Consider the following 16,538-nt stretch of genomic DNA (forward strand, 5'->3'; position numbering starts at 1 on the left):
CATTAGGTTGTCCCTATTTAGGTTGACATGCATTTGGTTGACCGCTGAAGGTCAACATGGCTTATGTCCACACATGAAATAGGTTGACACTGTTAACGTCAAAAGGGTTGGAAGATCAACACAATCATTAGATAAAACAATAGGAAGGTCGACAGTCGAAAGGTTGACAGAATTTTTTCTAATTTTTTGTTTTTAGCCGACATGTGCCGGCAGGCGGTATTTAATGCCTTACCATCCGCTACAGCGTGGTTGGAGAGCGCAGAGGGGTGCCCCGCCCGCAGCATGGAGAGCGCAGTGAGCCATGCGAGGGGACGGGGTACAGTTTGGACATGTCCATGTGAACTATGATGACATTTGGAACACAAAAGCTAAAAACTTGACCTTCCCGTTGTCGACCTAATGCTTGTGTTGACCCCTGACAACCATAGCCATTTCGACCTAATTCATGTGTTGACCTGTCAACATGTCAACCTCCAATGGTCAACCTAGTACATATACATACCCGACAGGCAGAAGGTTGACACATGAAAAAGGTTGACATTGAAAATGTCAACATAGGTAAAGATTTTTCATGTTGTGGTTTATCTAGGTTGGCATCAGTGGCGGCTCATAGCTTATGCGGGAGGAGGGCTGCCTCTGGCTGCAGCAGGGGTACTGCGATTCCGGCACCCCCCTATCGCCGCCGCCTCCCCTCTCAGTCCCCGGCACCTGTGCTATGATGATGACAGGCGCATGCGGATGCGCAGTACAAACCTCTGTACCGCGCATGCGGCCAGCTTCTATGGGCTGCTTCGGCAACAGCCCATAGAAGGAATCATGGTCCCGGTGCCTGTATAGTACAAATGACAGGCACCGGGACCAGTGCGTGCGCAGTACCGATATAGGCACTGTGCATGCGCACTTGCCATTTTTTCAACGGCAGCCCGCAGAAAAGGCGTCACAGAGGGAGGGAACACCTCCCAATGGGACTGCCTTGGGTGACTGGCAGGTCGGACGTCCAATAGGAAGTCACTGCCAGTCACAGTGAAGAAAGTGCAGTCTCACTGACTGCATCTGGCTTCACTACAGTGGCGGATTTTACCTGGAGGGGGGGCATAGGTAAGAACCGCCACTGGTTGGCATGGACACCGTATGAGTGTACGGTGTCTGCTCTCATGGCTCGCTGTGTCTCCCTCCATGCCCACTGATACGCGGTTCCAAAGTATGAACAAGTCGGTTTTTGAAAGAAAAATGTTGACCGAATGACGGCAATCAATTGTGCGCAGTGACCCGCGGTCATTGGCTGCAGGTAATCGCTTTGCCTGGAGCTATCCAATTATCTCAATAAGCTTACCACGGCTATATTCGGACCCTATCCAGGTCCGTTTGCACCAGTGCTTCATTCGCACCAGGACCGATGTTTAATTAATGCGCATGCACATTTCTGCACATGTGCATACGCACAGACTGTTAGCCGAGAGCACGCACCCAACACAGCGGACAGGGGGGCGGAGAGGGGGCATGGGGCGCCGGGCAGCTCCATTAGCATATGGGAACGCCCAGCGTTTCATGGGCGTTCCCATGACAACGCTGAGTGTTCTTATGCTAATGAGACCAAGACGCAGCAGAGGGGGGTTGGCAGCTGACATCACCGGATGTCAGCTGCCCGCCCATTTCCTCCCCAGCGTGCACACACATGTAAGGTTGCTCAGAGCTACCTTACACACAGGGCTATTTTTCTGCAGGCTCCAGCAGGAACTGTGGCCCTTATTCTAGTTCACTCTTTCTGACAAAATATTTCTTAGATGGACAAAACCATGTGCACTGCAGGTGAGGCAGATGTTACTTGTGCTCAGATAATTAGATTTGGGTGGGACTTTACACCTGCCTCACCTGCAGTGCAAATGGTTTTGTCCATCTAAGAAATATTTTGTCAGAAAGAGTGAACTAAAATAACATACCTCCCAACAGTCCCGATTACAGCGGGACAGTCCCGATTATCAGGGCCTGTCCCGCTGTCCCTCCCGCGGTCGGCAGTGTCCCGCGGTGAGGGGGGCTGTTGGGAGTCCCCCTTGTCGGCTGCTAAGCAGCGGGGAATAAACGCTGTGCGCATGCGCACAGCGTCTATTCCCGTAGCCAGGGGGCTGGGGGCATGGCTAGAGGCTCACAGAGCCTCTGGGTCATGCCCCCATAGCGCCAAAATGGGGGCGTGGCCTCGCGGGAGAGCCGCTAGTATAGACCACGCCCCGAAATTAAGCCACACCCCCGAAATTTCCGACGCGCCTACGGTGCGCTGCAGCTGCGTCCCTCCTCGGACTCCTCCAAAGTTGGGAGGTATGGAATAAGGGCCTCAGTTCCTGCTGGAGCCTGCTGAAAAATAGCCCTGCTTACACATTAATGCACCTCCCACATCTTTCAATGGTCAGCGACCATTGAATGAAGTGGGAGGTTCCCCCTGCCCTGTGAATTCTATTACAGCCCCTTGTGCAGTAAATCACCCGCCGCTGTGGGTTAACCCATATAATCCAGGATAGATTCTCATAGCTATGGGTTTACAGCTTCGTGGCAACAGGGAAGTGGGGATGTTGCCCCATCGGGGAAGTGGGGATGTTGCCCCATCGGGAAAGTGGGGATGTTGCTCTTAACAACTGTTGATATGGGCAACATCTACTCTTCTGTAAACCCGCACTTTATTTTTGGGAAGTACATTTTGAACCCAGGACAGGTTTAGGAACCCAGTTCTTGATGATTCCATACTTAAAGAGAGGTTCATGAACTGAGGGGGTTATTTTGGTTCACTCTCTCTGACAAATTCCTTCTATAATGGACAAAACCATGTGCACCGCAGGGGGGCAGATGTAACATGTGCAGAGAGAGTTAGATTTGGGTGGGGTGTTACTTCAAAGTGAGATCTATATTGCAGTGTAAAATAAAGCAGGCTGTATTTACCCTGCACAGAAACAAAATAACTCACCCAAATCTAATTCTCTCTGCACATTTTACATCTGCACCCCTGCAGTGCACATGGTTTTGTCCATCTAAGAAGGAATTTGTCAGAAAGAGTGAACCAAAATAACTCCTTGAGTTTCTGATAGTTCCTGATAGTTCCTGATGAAAAATATCGCTGGATATACCGAAGTAATCGTTCTGAGACATTTTTAGCTTGTACAGTTTTTTTTTATACCTGTAAGTTTTATTTTCCCTCCATTCGCCTCCTTTAGATGTTATTACGTTTTATTGTAGGAGAATTGTTGGCGCGACATAAAACCGTGTCAGCAATATTTACGGCCGTCAGTACATTTTTATGAAACTATCAGTAAAAAACATTTGACAAAGTTTGGCAACCGCAAGGAAATCTACAGAACTATACAGAGTAAAGCACACAATTGGGTACAAATGGTAAGTAGTCGCTCCTACATTATGGGCCTAATTCAGACCTGCTTGCAGAGGGACACATTTGTCCTTGTCTCTTTTATTTGGGAAGGAAGGAGAAACCATTTGCTGGTCAGCAACTATTGAATAATATCTTCTGCTAGCGGAGGCATGCCAGGGGTTGTGTTCATATACGCATCACCTCGCATGTTACAGAGGGGATTCGGCTGCGTCGTGGGGGTGTTTATTCGGCCGGGTGGCGGGCAGCGTCTCAGGTGTTCGGTAAGCTGCGGTGTTCGATAGATAGCTTCCCGGCGGCAGGATCATGTACGATACACCGTATTCGGTCCTCTTCCATATGACGTATTGTATGTGATCCCACTCATGGCTGCGGGATACTATAAATCTTTATGGCAGCCATGGCGATCGCCAGCTCCGATCCGATGTGCACGGGACCGCGCATCACATCAGAATTATAGGTTAAATGCATACGATTTCTTGGCTTGATGCATCGGTCCAACTCACACTAGTGTATGGCCACCTATAGGGTCTTATTCTGGTTCACTCACAAAGGCAAATTCCTTCTCAAGTGGACAAAACCATGTGCACTGCAGGGAGTGGGGGAGGCAGATGTAACATGTGCAAAGAGAGAGTTAGATTTGGGTGAGTTATTTTGTTTCTGTGCAGGGAAAATACTGGCTGCATTATTTTTACACTGCAATTTAGATTTCATTTTCAACACACCCCACCCAAATTTAACTCTCTCTCTGCACATGTTACATCTGCCCCACCTGCAGTGCACATGGTTTTGCCCATTTTGATAACAAATTTGTACTGCGATCAGATCTGAATAAGGGCCTATGTCTTGTTTGTAAGCACATGCTATTGCTTGTGCAATTTTCTCAGCTTCGCAACTGCAGATATAAGCAAGTCAATGAAAAGAGACACCGACCGGAGCCATCACAAACTAATTTGCAACTGCGTACACCTGCGCAAGCCTATACGTATGCAAAAACAAGGAACAACAGGGTTGGCCTATGTCAATGTAGACTGGACACGGCAGTAGCGATGCATACCTACCAACTCCTTCCGCTGACCAGGCGGAAAGTGGGCGGGGCTTCCATGTAGTTGGACAGGGCTTCTGTCGTATGGGCAAGCTCAGCATCTAACAGAGTGCTCGTTATAGCCCCACATCCATGCCCCACATCCAAGTCCATGCCACCTTCCCATTAAGCTCCATCCCCTTTGGTACATGCAGGATCTTTGGGGTTGGAGACATAAGAACGTAGGATAGGAGAAGTGATTGCTTATGCAACCACTTTACTTGTGGGAGTGGATAGTGGCGTAACTATAGCCCCACAGCCCCCGCTGTGGCGGGGAGGCGCCGATGGACTGTGGGCGCCAATCTGCGGGGCTATAGTTACAACTTACTACTACCGTAGTATGCGTCTGAGGCCGGGAGCGGGGCATATCGTCAGAGCCGCCCCCCACTCCCCCTAGACCTCCCACCCAAGTAAACTTACGCACCCCCCTTACCCCTCCGCATGCCGCCGCATTCAGGGTGCCAGCCGCAGCGCAGATCTTGTCCTGGCTCCGTCTCCTCCTGCAGTTCTAATGAAAAATAACTATCAGAAAATGGCTGCCCCCATACAGCAGACAGTTTTTTGGGATGCTAGAGGAGGCGCGGGCCTTCTCTAGCATCCTTAAAAACTGTCTGCTGTTAGGGTCATTTTGCGATGGTCATTATAGAACTGCAGGAGGAGACGGAGCCAGGACAAGATCTGCGCTGCGGGACCCTGAATTCGGCGGCATGCGGATGGGTAAGGGGGGGTGTCTAACTTCACTTGGGCAGGTGGGGGGGAGGGGAGGCGGCGCTGCCGATATCGGCGGGGGGGGGGGCACAAAAATTCTAGTTACGCCACCGGGAGTGGACATCGCAAACAGGGCCTGATTCAAACCTAGCTGCAGATTTGTGGAATTTCCCAAAAATGCTGGGGGGAGGGGGGGTGTTGTCGGGATCGCTAGCAGCAAATGCTACATCGTCTGCACCTGTTTTGTCTGGACTGCTCCCTCCCATCAAACACTGCATCACTGCCTCCGCAACAGTCCGTCACTGACCCCATCACTGATTAAACTTATACCCCTTTCACATCGCAACAAATTACCGGGTACAAGCCGTTACGGTTTTGACCTGGTAATTAGTGCGATGTGAAAGGGGTTACCACGTCCCTTAAACGGGTAGCAACACAGCAATAAGAACCGGTAAAAAAGCAGTGTTGCTTATTGTCCACACTAAGCGCTGAATCCTCGCCCGCTCACAATGGCGCTCCGACTCCCCGCCGCGCCCCTGGATGACGTCAGTGAACCGGCATTATTGCCGGTTCACTGTGGGGATGTGAACATCCCAAAATGAAGGCTCGTGCCGGGACTGACACGTTTCAAAGTCCCGGTGCGAAACCTTCATTTTGCGATGTGAAAGCAGCATGAGATTGCGATGCAAGGGAAAGAGAATGGGAACCTGCAGACAAAGCCACGATCTCCTGCTTTCTATCTCGTTATATTGTAGAAATATTCCATTTAACTTGCCCTAATTAGGGGCCACACATTAAACCTTTTAAAAGGACATTTGGAAAAGTTGCCCATACTGTATAAACTAATCTGCTTGTAGATATAATTTTATAACATGCCCTTGAATGGAATCTAGAAGATCATTGGTTCCATTCATGCACTATGCATAGTGTTTGGCGCCCCTGGTGGCAGGTGGGGGGTTTGTAAAAGTCACGTGGTGCCCTGCTGAGACCCGGAAGACGCCAACCGCGTTGCCATAGCTACAGAACTATTCCCTGCGCCTGGCTCGGCCAGTGTAAAAACTATCGCGAGGACCGAGCAGATCTCGCGATGTTTGAGGGACCAGCTGCGGATGCGGTTACTTAGCAACAGAGAGACTCCAACCGCAACAGCCCGAGAGATCCTGCTGCAGCCATGGAGGCAGAAAGAGACCACTACTACCTGGAGCGTATCCTGTCCTGTGGGGGCTGGCTGTGACCCAGGGGCTGCCGGGGGGCTGGCTGTGACCGAGAGGCTGCAGGGGTGGGGGCTGGCTTGGTGACATTGCTGGGGCGAATAGCTGTGTCCTCTCTCCCCATCCCGTGACCTCCGGCGGCATGGGCAGCAGTGTGTGCTGGAAGGAGCTGTCGCATTACATAATGCACACACGTGTAGCTGCAGTCTGTGTACATACATGTCCTTATACAAGTGCCAGCTGCTGCTGCTCATTGCTGTGGCAGGTGCATGTACTGTCTGTGGGCGTGTGTGTACTGTGCAGTGTGCACTATGGAGCATGTGTATGTAGTGTGGGTGGTGTATATGTTTATACTGTGGAGCATGTGCATGTTTTGTATGTATGTGTATACTATGGAGCATGTGTATTCAGTGTTTGTGTAGTATGGAGCAGGTGTGTACAGTGTTCAGTCTGTGTACTGTGTGGCAGGTGGTATGTGTAGCACAGTGGTGTAACTATACATTTTGCTCCCTCCTGCCAAAAAGTTTGTGCCCCCCCCCTCCAGGCTCCTCTCCAGCATGTTTTCCCAGCGTGTGATGTGATGACGTCACACGCATAGCGGAGAAGCCGAAGCACTGCTACTTGCCTTGGCTCCGATGCATCCCAGGCCGTCCATAGCACGCCCATCCTGTACATAGTAGCCAATAGCCGGCTCTGTGTAGTCAATTGAATCAGTGGGTGAATTTGACATCTCGGCCATGGCCGCACCCGCGCTGTGGCTGACTCGCCTCCAGTGCTCAGTCAGTGGGCATTGGCAGGCAGCAGCATGTCAGTGTGTCGAGCGGGTGCCGGCGCCCACACAGACCCTGCTGCTGCTTGCTCCCCCAAGCGGCTGCTGGGGCTGCCTTACAGTAGTTACGTCACTGGTGTAGTATGGAGCAGGTGTAGTTAGTCTGCCAACCTTCCATCCTGGTACACTACGACAAACTTCTCTGCATCTGACCTTCCTGCTTAAGGGACACGGTCACTAGGTATATAACAACTAGGTCGACAGGGTCATTATGTCGACATTGGGTTTTTCACTTTTAGTTTGAGCTGAAATGTGACGACAGGCGGTATTTTAACTCTCCCCTCTATGCAGCATAACACTAACCTCCCCTCCCGCAGCCTTACCCTAATCCTTCCCCCTCTCGCAGCCTAACCGTAACCTCCTCTCCTGCAGCCTAACCCTAATCCTTCCCCCCTCTCGCAGCCCAACCCTAACCTTCCCTCCCGCAGCCTAACCCTAACCTCCCCTCCCGCAGCCTAACCCTAATCCTTCCCCCTCTCGCAGCCTAACCCTAACCTCCCCTCCTGCAGCCTAACCCTAACCTCCCTTCCTGTAGCCTAACCCTAACCTCCCTTCCTGCAGCCTAACCCTAATCCTTCCCCCTCTCGCAGCCTAACCCTAACCTCCCCTCCTGCAGCCTAACCTCCCTTCCTGCAGCCTAACCCTAACCTCCCTTCCTGCAGCCTAACCCTAACCTTCCCCTCCCACAGCCTAACCCTTACCTCCCCTCCGCAGCCTAACCCTAACCTCTTCTCCCGCAGCCTAACCCTTACCTCCCCTCCCGCAGCCTAACCCTAACCTCCCCTCCTGCAGCCTAAACTCCCCTCCTGCAGCCTAACCCTAACCTCCCTTCCTGCAGCCTAACCCTAACCTTCCCTCCTGCAGCCTAACCCTAACCTTCCCCTCCCAGAGCCTAACCCTTAACTCCCCTCCGCAGCCTAACCCTAACCTCCCCTCCCGCAGCCTAACCTTAACCTCCCCCTCCTGCTGCCTAACCCTAATCCTTCCCCCTCCTGCAGCATAACCATAATCCTTCCCCCTCCCGCAGCCTAACCCTAACCTCCCCCTCCCTGCTGCCTAACCCTAACCTCCCCCTCCTGCAGCCTAACCCTAATCCTTCCCCCTCCTGCAGCCTAACCCTAATCCTTCCCCCTCCTGCAGCATAACCCTAATCCTTCCCCCTCCTGCAGCCTAACCCTAATCCTTCCCCCTCCTGCAGCCTAACCCTTATTTTCCCCCTCCTGCAGCCTAATCCCTATCCTCCCCCTCCTGCAGCCTAACCCTAATCCTTTCCCCTCCTGCAGCCTAACCCTTATCCTCCCCCTCCTGCAGCCTAATCCTTATCCTCCCCCTCCTGCAGCCTAACCCTTATCCTCCCCCTCCTGCAGCCTAACCCCAACCCCCCCCCCTCCTGCAGCCTAACAATAACCACCCCCTCCTGCAGCCTAACCCTCTAACCCTAAACACTGTAAACCTGCAGCCTACGGGCTGTTTTATACACTCTGGTTTTTACATGACAGCAAATGCCGCACAAAATGTGTCCATTTTGGTGTGCTTTTAATAAATTTATAAGATTAAATAAAATATAAAAATATACTTAAAATATATTTACATCTATTTCGGCCATGCTAATCAAATTCATTCTGGGGGCGGAGTTTTGATGCAATGTCATGTTTGGGGTGGGGAGAGCTGTACTAGTGCATCAAAAACCTGGTCTGTTTCTGCAGTCTAACCCTTGCCCCTTCCGCAACTTAACCCTATCACCAATCCTTAATACCAGGATGCTACTGTTGGGATTCTAGTTGTTGCAATCCTTTCCGCATCTCACATAGATCAGTATGACAAGGTGACAACTAAATTATCATTTATAGAGGAATTCTAATTCTAGCATTATCCTTTATCTGTATGTATGCTTATAGGCCCTTATTCTGGTTGGATCCGATATGATATCCCGGCGGTCGGGATCCCGGCGGTCGGAATCCCGACACTGGAATCCCGACCGCCGAAATCCCGACAAGGGGGGGACATGGATCGCCCCCCCTTGCGGGCTCGCTGCGCTCGCCACGCAGCGGGCCCGGTGCCTCGCTACGCTCGGCACGCTATTATATTCTCCCTCTATGGGTGTCGTGGACACCCACGGAGGGAGAAAGTTTCGGGATTTCGGCGGTCGGGATTCCAGTGTCGGGATTCCGACCGCCGGGATCCCGACCGCCGGGAAATTAACCGCATCCCTTCTGGTTCACTCACAAAGGCAAATTCCTTCTAAAATGGACAATGTGCACTGCATGTGGGGCAGATGTAACGTGCAGAGAGATTAAGATGTGGGTGAGTTATTTTGTTTCTGTGCAGGGAAAATACTGACTGCTTTCTTTTGGCACTGCAATATAGATCTCACTTTGAAGTAAAACCCCACCCAAATCTAACTCTCTCTGCACAAGTAACCTCTACTCCACCTGCAGTGCACATGGTTTTGTCCATTTTTGAAGGCATTTGCCTTTGCGGGTGAACCAGAATAAGGCCCATAATGTCTTATTTGTATCGCTTCATCGACAATGAGGATGTGCCTTATACCCCTTTTCCACTTGCAAAAATATCCCGGGTTTTTGCACATGAACGCGCATCAACCCGGGATTTAGTGCAGTGTGAAAGGGTCTTGGGCGAATATCCCGTGTTCAGCATTCCGGGATCTCTACCCAGGTCCTGACCTGGGTAGGATCCGGAATCGACACGGGATGCGGCCAGTGTGAATGGTCCCGTACCCAGAATCGGGTACACGGGACTTTAAAAAAGCTGCTGATTGGAGCTTTGTTTGGGCTCACAATGCTGATGTCATCTGAAATCGCACTGGAAAGCGGAAGAGAAGCCCTGGACATGTGCAGATCGGAGCAGACGGGCATCATGGCAAACTGGACGGACCAGGAAGTGAGAGAGCTCCTGAGCATAAGGGGCGAGGAGGAGATAAAACGCCAAATTACTGGCACAGTCAAAGATGCCGTGGTTTATAAAAACATATCAAAGCTGCTTGAAGCCAGAGGCATGATCCGGTCACAACAGCAAGTTGTCAATAAACTGAAGACCCTGAGAAAGAAGTTCATGAAGGTGCATGACAACAACCGTAAAAAGAGTGGGGCTGGCCGCATCGAGTGGGAATATTATGACATCTGCGCAACCGTCTTCGGGCACACAGCTCTCTGCAATCCTGTGAGTCTGTCTTCAAGTTCACAGTACATTGCTGCAGAAAGCAGCCAAGGCCCTGAAGATACACAGACAAGTGAAGTCTGCCACTCATCACCCCTGCTAATTGAGGACACACCTGATTGTAGTGAGCATGAAACATCCACCCACCTGCCCAGCCCTGATGGCAGCATATCCGTCGCCGTTGAAGAGGTCGTGGAAGCTGCGACCACTGACAGTGGGTTTCCACAAAGTGCCGTCTCCCCAACTTTGCAGAGAAACAGTAAGTTTATTTTTTAAAGACACATAGCACACTATAGGGTTAGGTTGGGGGTGTTGGGGGTGGGGTGGAGGTGGAGCATAGGGTTATGCACAGCATAGTGGTCCTCCAGCAGTTGTGGAACTACATATCCCAGTATGCCTTGGCACAGTTTAAGCATTGCCTAATAGCAAAACTGTGGCAAGGCATGATGGGACTTGTAGGCTGTGGGAAGGGGGGGGGGGGGGTGACATAATATACAGTTATCAAAGTATAACCTGCAGTGATGTCGCAGTGTGTTATAGTTTGCCAAAGCTGCTATTTTTATGTATGGTCATTTTCAATTTATATCTTATCTTTACAGTTTACAACGTTCCACCTAGAACGAAGAAAATGAACAAAGCGGGGCAAGCAGCTAGAGCCATGACAAGTGCCCTTGTTGAAGAACTCCGAGAAATGGACAATGCTATGTCCACACAGGAGAATGCAAGGATCGACAAATTTTTAGAGGCCGAGCGTGAAATGCAGGACTCATTTCTTTCTAAAATCCTGTCAATGCAGGAACGCATGAATAGAGAGGCTCTTGAGCGTCATAGGGAATTGCAGCAAATGAACATGGCGTTCATGGAACGTTTGTTCAATAATCCAAAAGCTCCTAACCAACACCACAGCTCACAATACCCTGAACCGGGTTATTCCACATATAATCATGGACCATACTTTGGTTCAAGCAATGCTGCAAATGAGCAAACCTCAGAGTTTTCAGTTTTTCGCAATTTGTCTTAAAGCTATAGGCACATACTTAATTTTTTTTGTTTGTTTTGCACTTAAAGTGCCTCGGCACTAGTTGACCTCAGTGTTTATGTACCTGTAGTTCATTGTTTTGCACTTAAAGTGCCTCGGCACTAGTTTACCTCGTTTTTTATGCACTACTAGTACATTTTGTGTTGCACTTAAAGTGCCTCGGCACTAGTTTACCTCAGTGTTTATGCACTACTAGTACATTTTGTGTTGCACTTAAAGTGCCTCGGCACTAGTTTACCTCGGTGTTTATGCACTACTAGTACATTTTGTGTTGCACTTAAAGTGCCTCGGCACTAGTTTACCTCAGTGTTTATGCACTACTAGTACATTTTGTGTTGCACTTAAAGTGCCTCGGCACTAGTTTACCTCGGTGTTTATGCACTACTAGTACATTTTGTGTTGCACTTAAAGTGCCTCGGCACTAGTTTACCTCAGTGTTTACATACCCTCCAACATGACCCACTCCATTAGGTACAAAATGTTCTGCTCCTGGACTTCCCTGCCAGTGGCAGTTACAGAGGTTGGACTCCAGCATAGTCCACAATTCAAAGAGGGGGGTCACATCAACTGTCAGTGAGTCCAGGACAGTGATGTTTTGAGTGGCAGGTGTGGCTCCCCTTTTTGAACATTGGATTGTGCTGCAGCTCCAACTCTGCAACTGCCACTGGCAGGAAAGTCCAGAAACAGAGCATTTTGTACCTAATGGAATGGGCCATGTTGGAGGGCATGCGTTTATGTACCTGTAGTTCATTGTTTTGCACTTAAAGCAGGCATGTCCAACGTTGGCCCTCCAGACGCTCCGAAACCACACATCCCAGCATGCTCCGCCACAGTGTTGCTATTAGAGAATGCAAAAACTATCGCAAAGCATACTGGGATGTGCGGCCTCAAAACACCTGGAGGGCCAACGTCGGACATGCCTGACTAAAGTGTTAATGCACAACTGGTTGTGCATTCGGTTAGCTTGAAATGCTAAACTTCAAGCAATTCTTGTTTGGGATGGGGGGGTTGGGACGAGGGAGGTTGGTATGGGGGCGGTTTGGACGGGGGGTTGGTATGGGGGGATTGGGACGGGGGCGGTTGGGATGGGGGTGGTACGGGTGGAGGAGGGTTTCTTTATTGTTTTATTGTTTTATTGTTGTGTCTATACAAAGGCAAAATGAAAGGCAAATAAAAATTGCACCTACAATCCAAAGGTGCTAAACCAAATAAAAAAATTATAATTTTAAACACCCTTGTCATCACTTTTTTTTTAGTTAAAATGACCATTTCATATGGTATTTGCAGTGATTTCCTGGGATCAGTGTGAATGGGGCTGTCCCGGGTCGATCCCGGGTCTGAATGCAGTGTGAAAGGGTACATTCCCGGGTAGTGTCCCGGGAAGCATCCGGGTACACATTCCCGGGTCTGACCCGGGACTGCAAGTGGAAAAGGGGTATTACAGTATGTACGTTATTTAGGTTCAACCTTCAAAACTACTGTAATCCTGTCACATATATTGTTCCAGCCTCATAAATGTCAAAATCAACAAACCGGTTCCATAATGAAATACGGATTTACTGACGACTCGTGTAACACCTGCCCAATTTGCTGGTAGAACATCGTCTTGCATAGTAATTGGGCTCTTCGCTGTAAATCTGAAAGCTGTCATTCACCAGCGTTAATGTTACAGCATTTAGAATACAATATCTGTTATGATGTAAATGTTATTTTCTGAATGTAGTTACCGGCAGCGGGATACGAACGCTCCATATGTAGCTAAGTTCCACGGCTTCTCATACAAAGAGAAATCTGTTGCGGGCATTGTTCTGTGCCACGATTGACTTCCGATATTTTATGAATCACACAGGCTCGTTCAGAACCCTGAAGGTAATTATGCTGCATGTTTTTGGGCAAGAGGGCAGGACTGGTTCCCTTCAGTACTTGTCCCATTGCAAAGCTTTATGATTGGCGCAGTATGGGAGCAATTGTAAGCAATGTTCTCAATGAGTGTTCTGTTTTTACCTGCAAATCCAAGCTGGCTTCAATGCTGTCACAGATGTGACTGATCTAGAGCAATTCCCGGTACAATCACGAGTGCGCTGGAAGATTGTGCTTGCAGTTATAATTACCAAATGAGTTCTGATTATAGGATGTGAGCTTCAAAATCTTCAGTTATACATTTCAAGCCTGTTATTACTGTATTTAGTATGTTGTAGATATAAACAACGTTCCTGCCGTCTGCCGAGCGTGGTGCATAGGTGCTAGGCAGTATATGCGCATGGCAGTTACAGGCAGGAAGTGCCGCTTACTAGCATTTAAATACAACTTTATGTGCACGAAGGGGAACATTTATTAAGATGGGAGTTCTAGAGAAGATAGGATGTTGCCCGTAGCAACCAATTAGATTCTACTTATTTATTTATTTAGCACCTTCTAGAAAATAATAGATATAATGTTGCCCGTAGGAACCAATAAGAATCTATCGTCAACAAAACTCCCATCTTAGAAAATTTACCCTGAAGAGTTTTAACCCCATGAGTGGTGGGTTTTGCTGGGGCAGGACACCCCCCCCCCCCTCAGTGTTGCTTACCACGAGCCAGTCCCCACCCTGAATCGGGTTTCCCTGCCACCTCCACCGCGGCCATTCACAGTAGTAACCAGGCGGCAGGCTCGAGGATGTTCAGGTGGTCTCGGGCTCCCGGTGCTGCCCCGAACATCCCAGAGGGGAGCTTCGTAGTGCGATCTCCATAGCAGAGCTGAGCAACGGGGGATGAGGGGGGAGCGACAGGGTGGTGCGCCAGTGGTGCACAGCTGGAGGCACCACTAGCGTGCACCTGGTTTATTGTGATATGCCTGGAAATTTTCCGGGACAGCCCGCTGCGGCAGCTCAGCTGAGCCCAGAAAATGTAAGTGGTTAAACTGAAAATTAATGGGGCAATTCAAATCCACTTGCTATGGGAACAATTCGCTCCCCTGTCCGATGGTCGGGTTCGCGCACGTGCCAATATGCGCACTTGAAAACACCAGGAGGGAACAGTTTCGGCGAGTTGCACATCTGCCGGGCTGTTCACTCAATGGTGGGCAGGAAGTGGGCTGGCACGGGGCGGTAGCAGGGTAATCACCCAGAGTGCCCAAAAAAAACGCTGGGCGTACTCCTGCGGAGGTAGGCGTGTCGATGCCTGTTTGTGGGCGGGTTGATGATGTCACGTGACGTCAGCGCCCGCCTCCTTTTTTGGCCACCTCAGTCCAGAATAAAAGTAAGTATAGACTTCCTTTAATCCAGGAACGGAGAAAGAAAGGTGGTAAGTGTTTACCTGCTCGCTAGACTCTGACTATACGCAGCCCAGAAAGCAGGTCTGAATCGCCTCCTAAGTCATTACACATTTGTGTGCCTTATGTGACTATATTGACTACAGTAAATATTGTTGTTGGGTCACTAAATGGTTTATCGCTTCCCAAATACATCATTCAATAGATACAATATTTTCTTGTTGTTTAGTACAGCTTCTAAAAATGAAAAAAAAAAAATAGGTGATGTTGCCCATAGCAACCAGTACAAAATAGGTGATGTTGCCCATAGCAACCAGTACAATTCATTTCTCTATTGCAGCCTAGAAAATGAAAGACCAAATCGGATTGGTTGATACGAGCAACATCACTTTTTCATAAAAAAATTTTTTAGAAGCTTTCATTCATTTACCCCGTAATCTCAAAGCATCCACAGTGCCTTGATAAAGTGTCCAACCCTTGCCCCCATAGGGGTCTCGCAGCCTGACATTTTTATTTTCTGAGGTAGTTATATTTGTAAATTACACCCAGTGGAGATTATAGTAAACTATAATGTAGTAAAAAAAGAATAAACTATCCTATATAATAAAGACAAATTCTGCTCCTCGCCTCTGTTCTGTTCCCCATAGAGACAAATAGCAGAGTTAGCCTTTGAATTCAATTGTTTTGCACAGTATCAGCCACTAGGTGGCGCCTGATGGTTCGGTCATGCGCAGCCGCCAATGCTGACATTACTGTTATGTTGCGTCATTTTGAAGGGGCTTGTAACTAAATAATTAATCACACCCTTAATTAATAGCTAGCTGAAATCCACACTTGTAGATATTACAGCCAATAGTAACCTTGTATAAGGTTGCTGACACTTGGTCAGAAGGTTGTTTTGGGATTGGGGGCCAGCACCGAGCAGCAAGTTTAAACCCTTCCCTCAGATTTTCAATAGGATTTATGCTGACTGGGCCACTGCATTCTTTAGATAATTCAGAGTGTTTTGGATCCTTGATCTTCTCAGGTTTAGTTTTGTCTTTTTTGCAGACAGTATTCTGCCATGAAGTGCCTGTAATGTGCCCCATTCATCTTCCCAGTGATCCTCACACGATTTGCAGTGCATGCCGTTGTGACCCAGTAACACGACCCTACAGCTTCCCCACTTCATGCTGTGGCTGGTGGTGCCCATGTTGTGTTCAGTGCTCATTCTAGCAACCTGCACCAAATTAATACCCATGCAGTTCCTCTTAGAGTACACTGTGGTCTTTATTTATAATGCTGAGGTATAGACCAGAGTGTGCTAGAATTACCACCGCAAAGAGCGACACCCCAGGCAGGAAAGAGGAACTATCTGGATTTTGAAAATTGCAGGGTGGTGCTAGAATGTAAATCACTGCCATGAATTATACTAGCATCCAGGGCACACTTTTCCACATCGTCTGGAGGCGAAATCTCCTTGTTGTGTGTGGGGTAGAATTACTAACGTTTCTGAAACCAAAAAGGGGGAGTGGTATATAATAAAATGAGTCCACAATGGCTGCATAGTGATTCTTGGAACGGTCAACCAGTTTCCATTTATGTTACCGTACACCCTGTAGAGTTGCGAAAGAAATGACTGCCGTTTGGCTACTGTAATATATGGTGATGTGTGGAACGGAACATTGCAGATCCCCAGAGTCATTTATAAAACCGATCTATCAATCTAATGCTCTGTAATTCCTTAACCCCTTATGCAGAGGTTACTATTACAGACGGGTCTGAGGATGGCTACGAGTATGAAGAGGTAAATTGTGTTTCCCTTTGTCTTTTTCCTCTTTTCTAATAGAAAATGTAAATTTTTGTGAATTATTATTTTTAGATTTTTC

At 48.8% G+C, this 16,538-nt stretch overlaps 2 protein-coding genes across 2 annotated transcripts in view; both read left to right on the forward strand.

Annotated features, from left to right (window-relative positions):
* Window positions 1–6,204: 6,204 nt before the first annotated feature.
* SPAG16 (sperm associated antigen 16) overlaps window positions 6,205–16,538 on the forward strand; it is a 713,525-nt gene continuing 703,191 nt past the window's right edge. The window contains exons 1-2 of the mRNA XM_083154490.1: window positions 6,205–6,367; window positions 16,410–16,456. Of these exons, the coding sequence (XP_083010616.1) occupies window positions 6,334–6,367; window positions 16,410–16,456 (81 nt within the window). The 5' untranslated portion in view covers window positions 6,205–6,333. The remainder of the gene's footprint in view (window positions 6,368–16,409; window positions 16,457–16,538) is intronic.
* LOC146020897 (uncharacterized) lies at window positions 9,954–12,234 on the forward strand. Its single transcript, XM_083154489.1, has 2 exons — window positions 9,954–10,638; window positions 10,979–12,234. Exons 1-2 carry the CDS (start codon window positions 10,002–10,004, stop codon window positions 11,398–11,400), a joined length of 1,059 nt encoding a protein of 352 aa, XP_083010615.1. The 5' UTR covers window positions 9,954–10,001; the 3' UTR covers window positions 11,401–12,234.

This window comes from Crinia signifera, chromosome 7 (genome assembly GCF_055691185.1).
Source record: "Crinia signifera chromosome 7, ASM5569118v1, whole genome shotgun sequence".
NCBI classification, from domain to species: domain Eukaryota; kingdom Metazoa; phylum Chordata; class Amphibia; order Anura; family Myobatrachidae; genus Crinia; species Crinia signifera.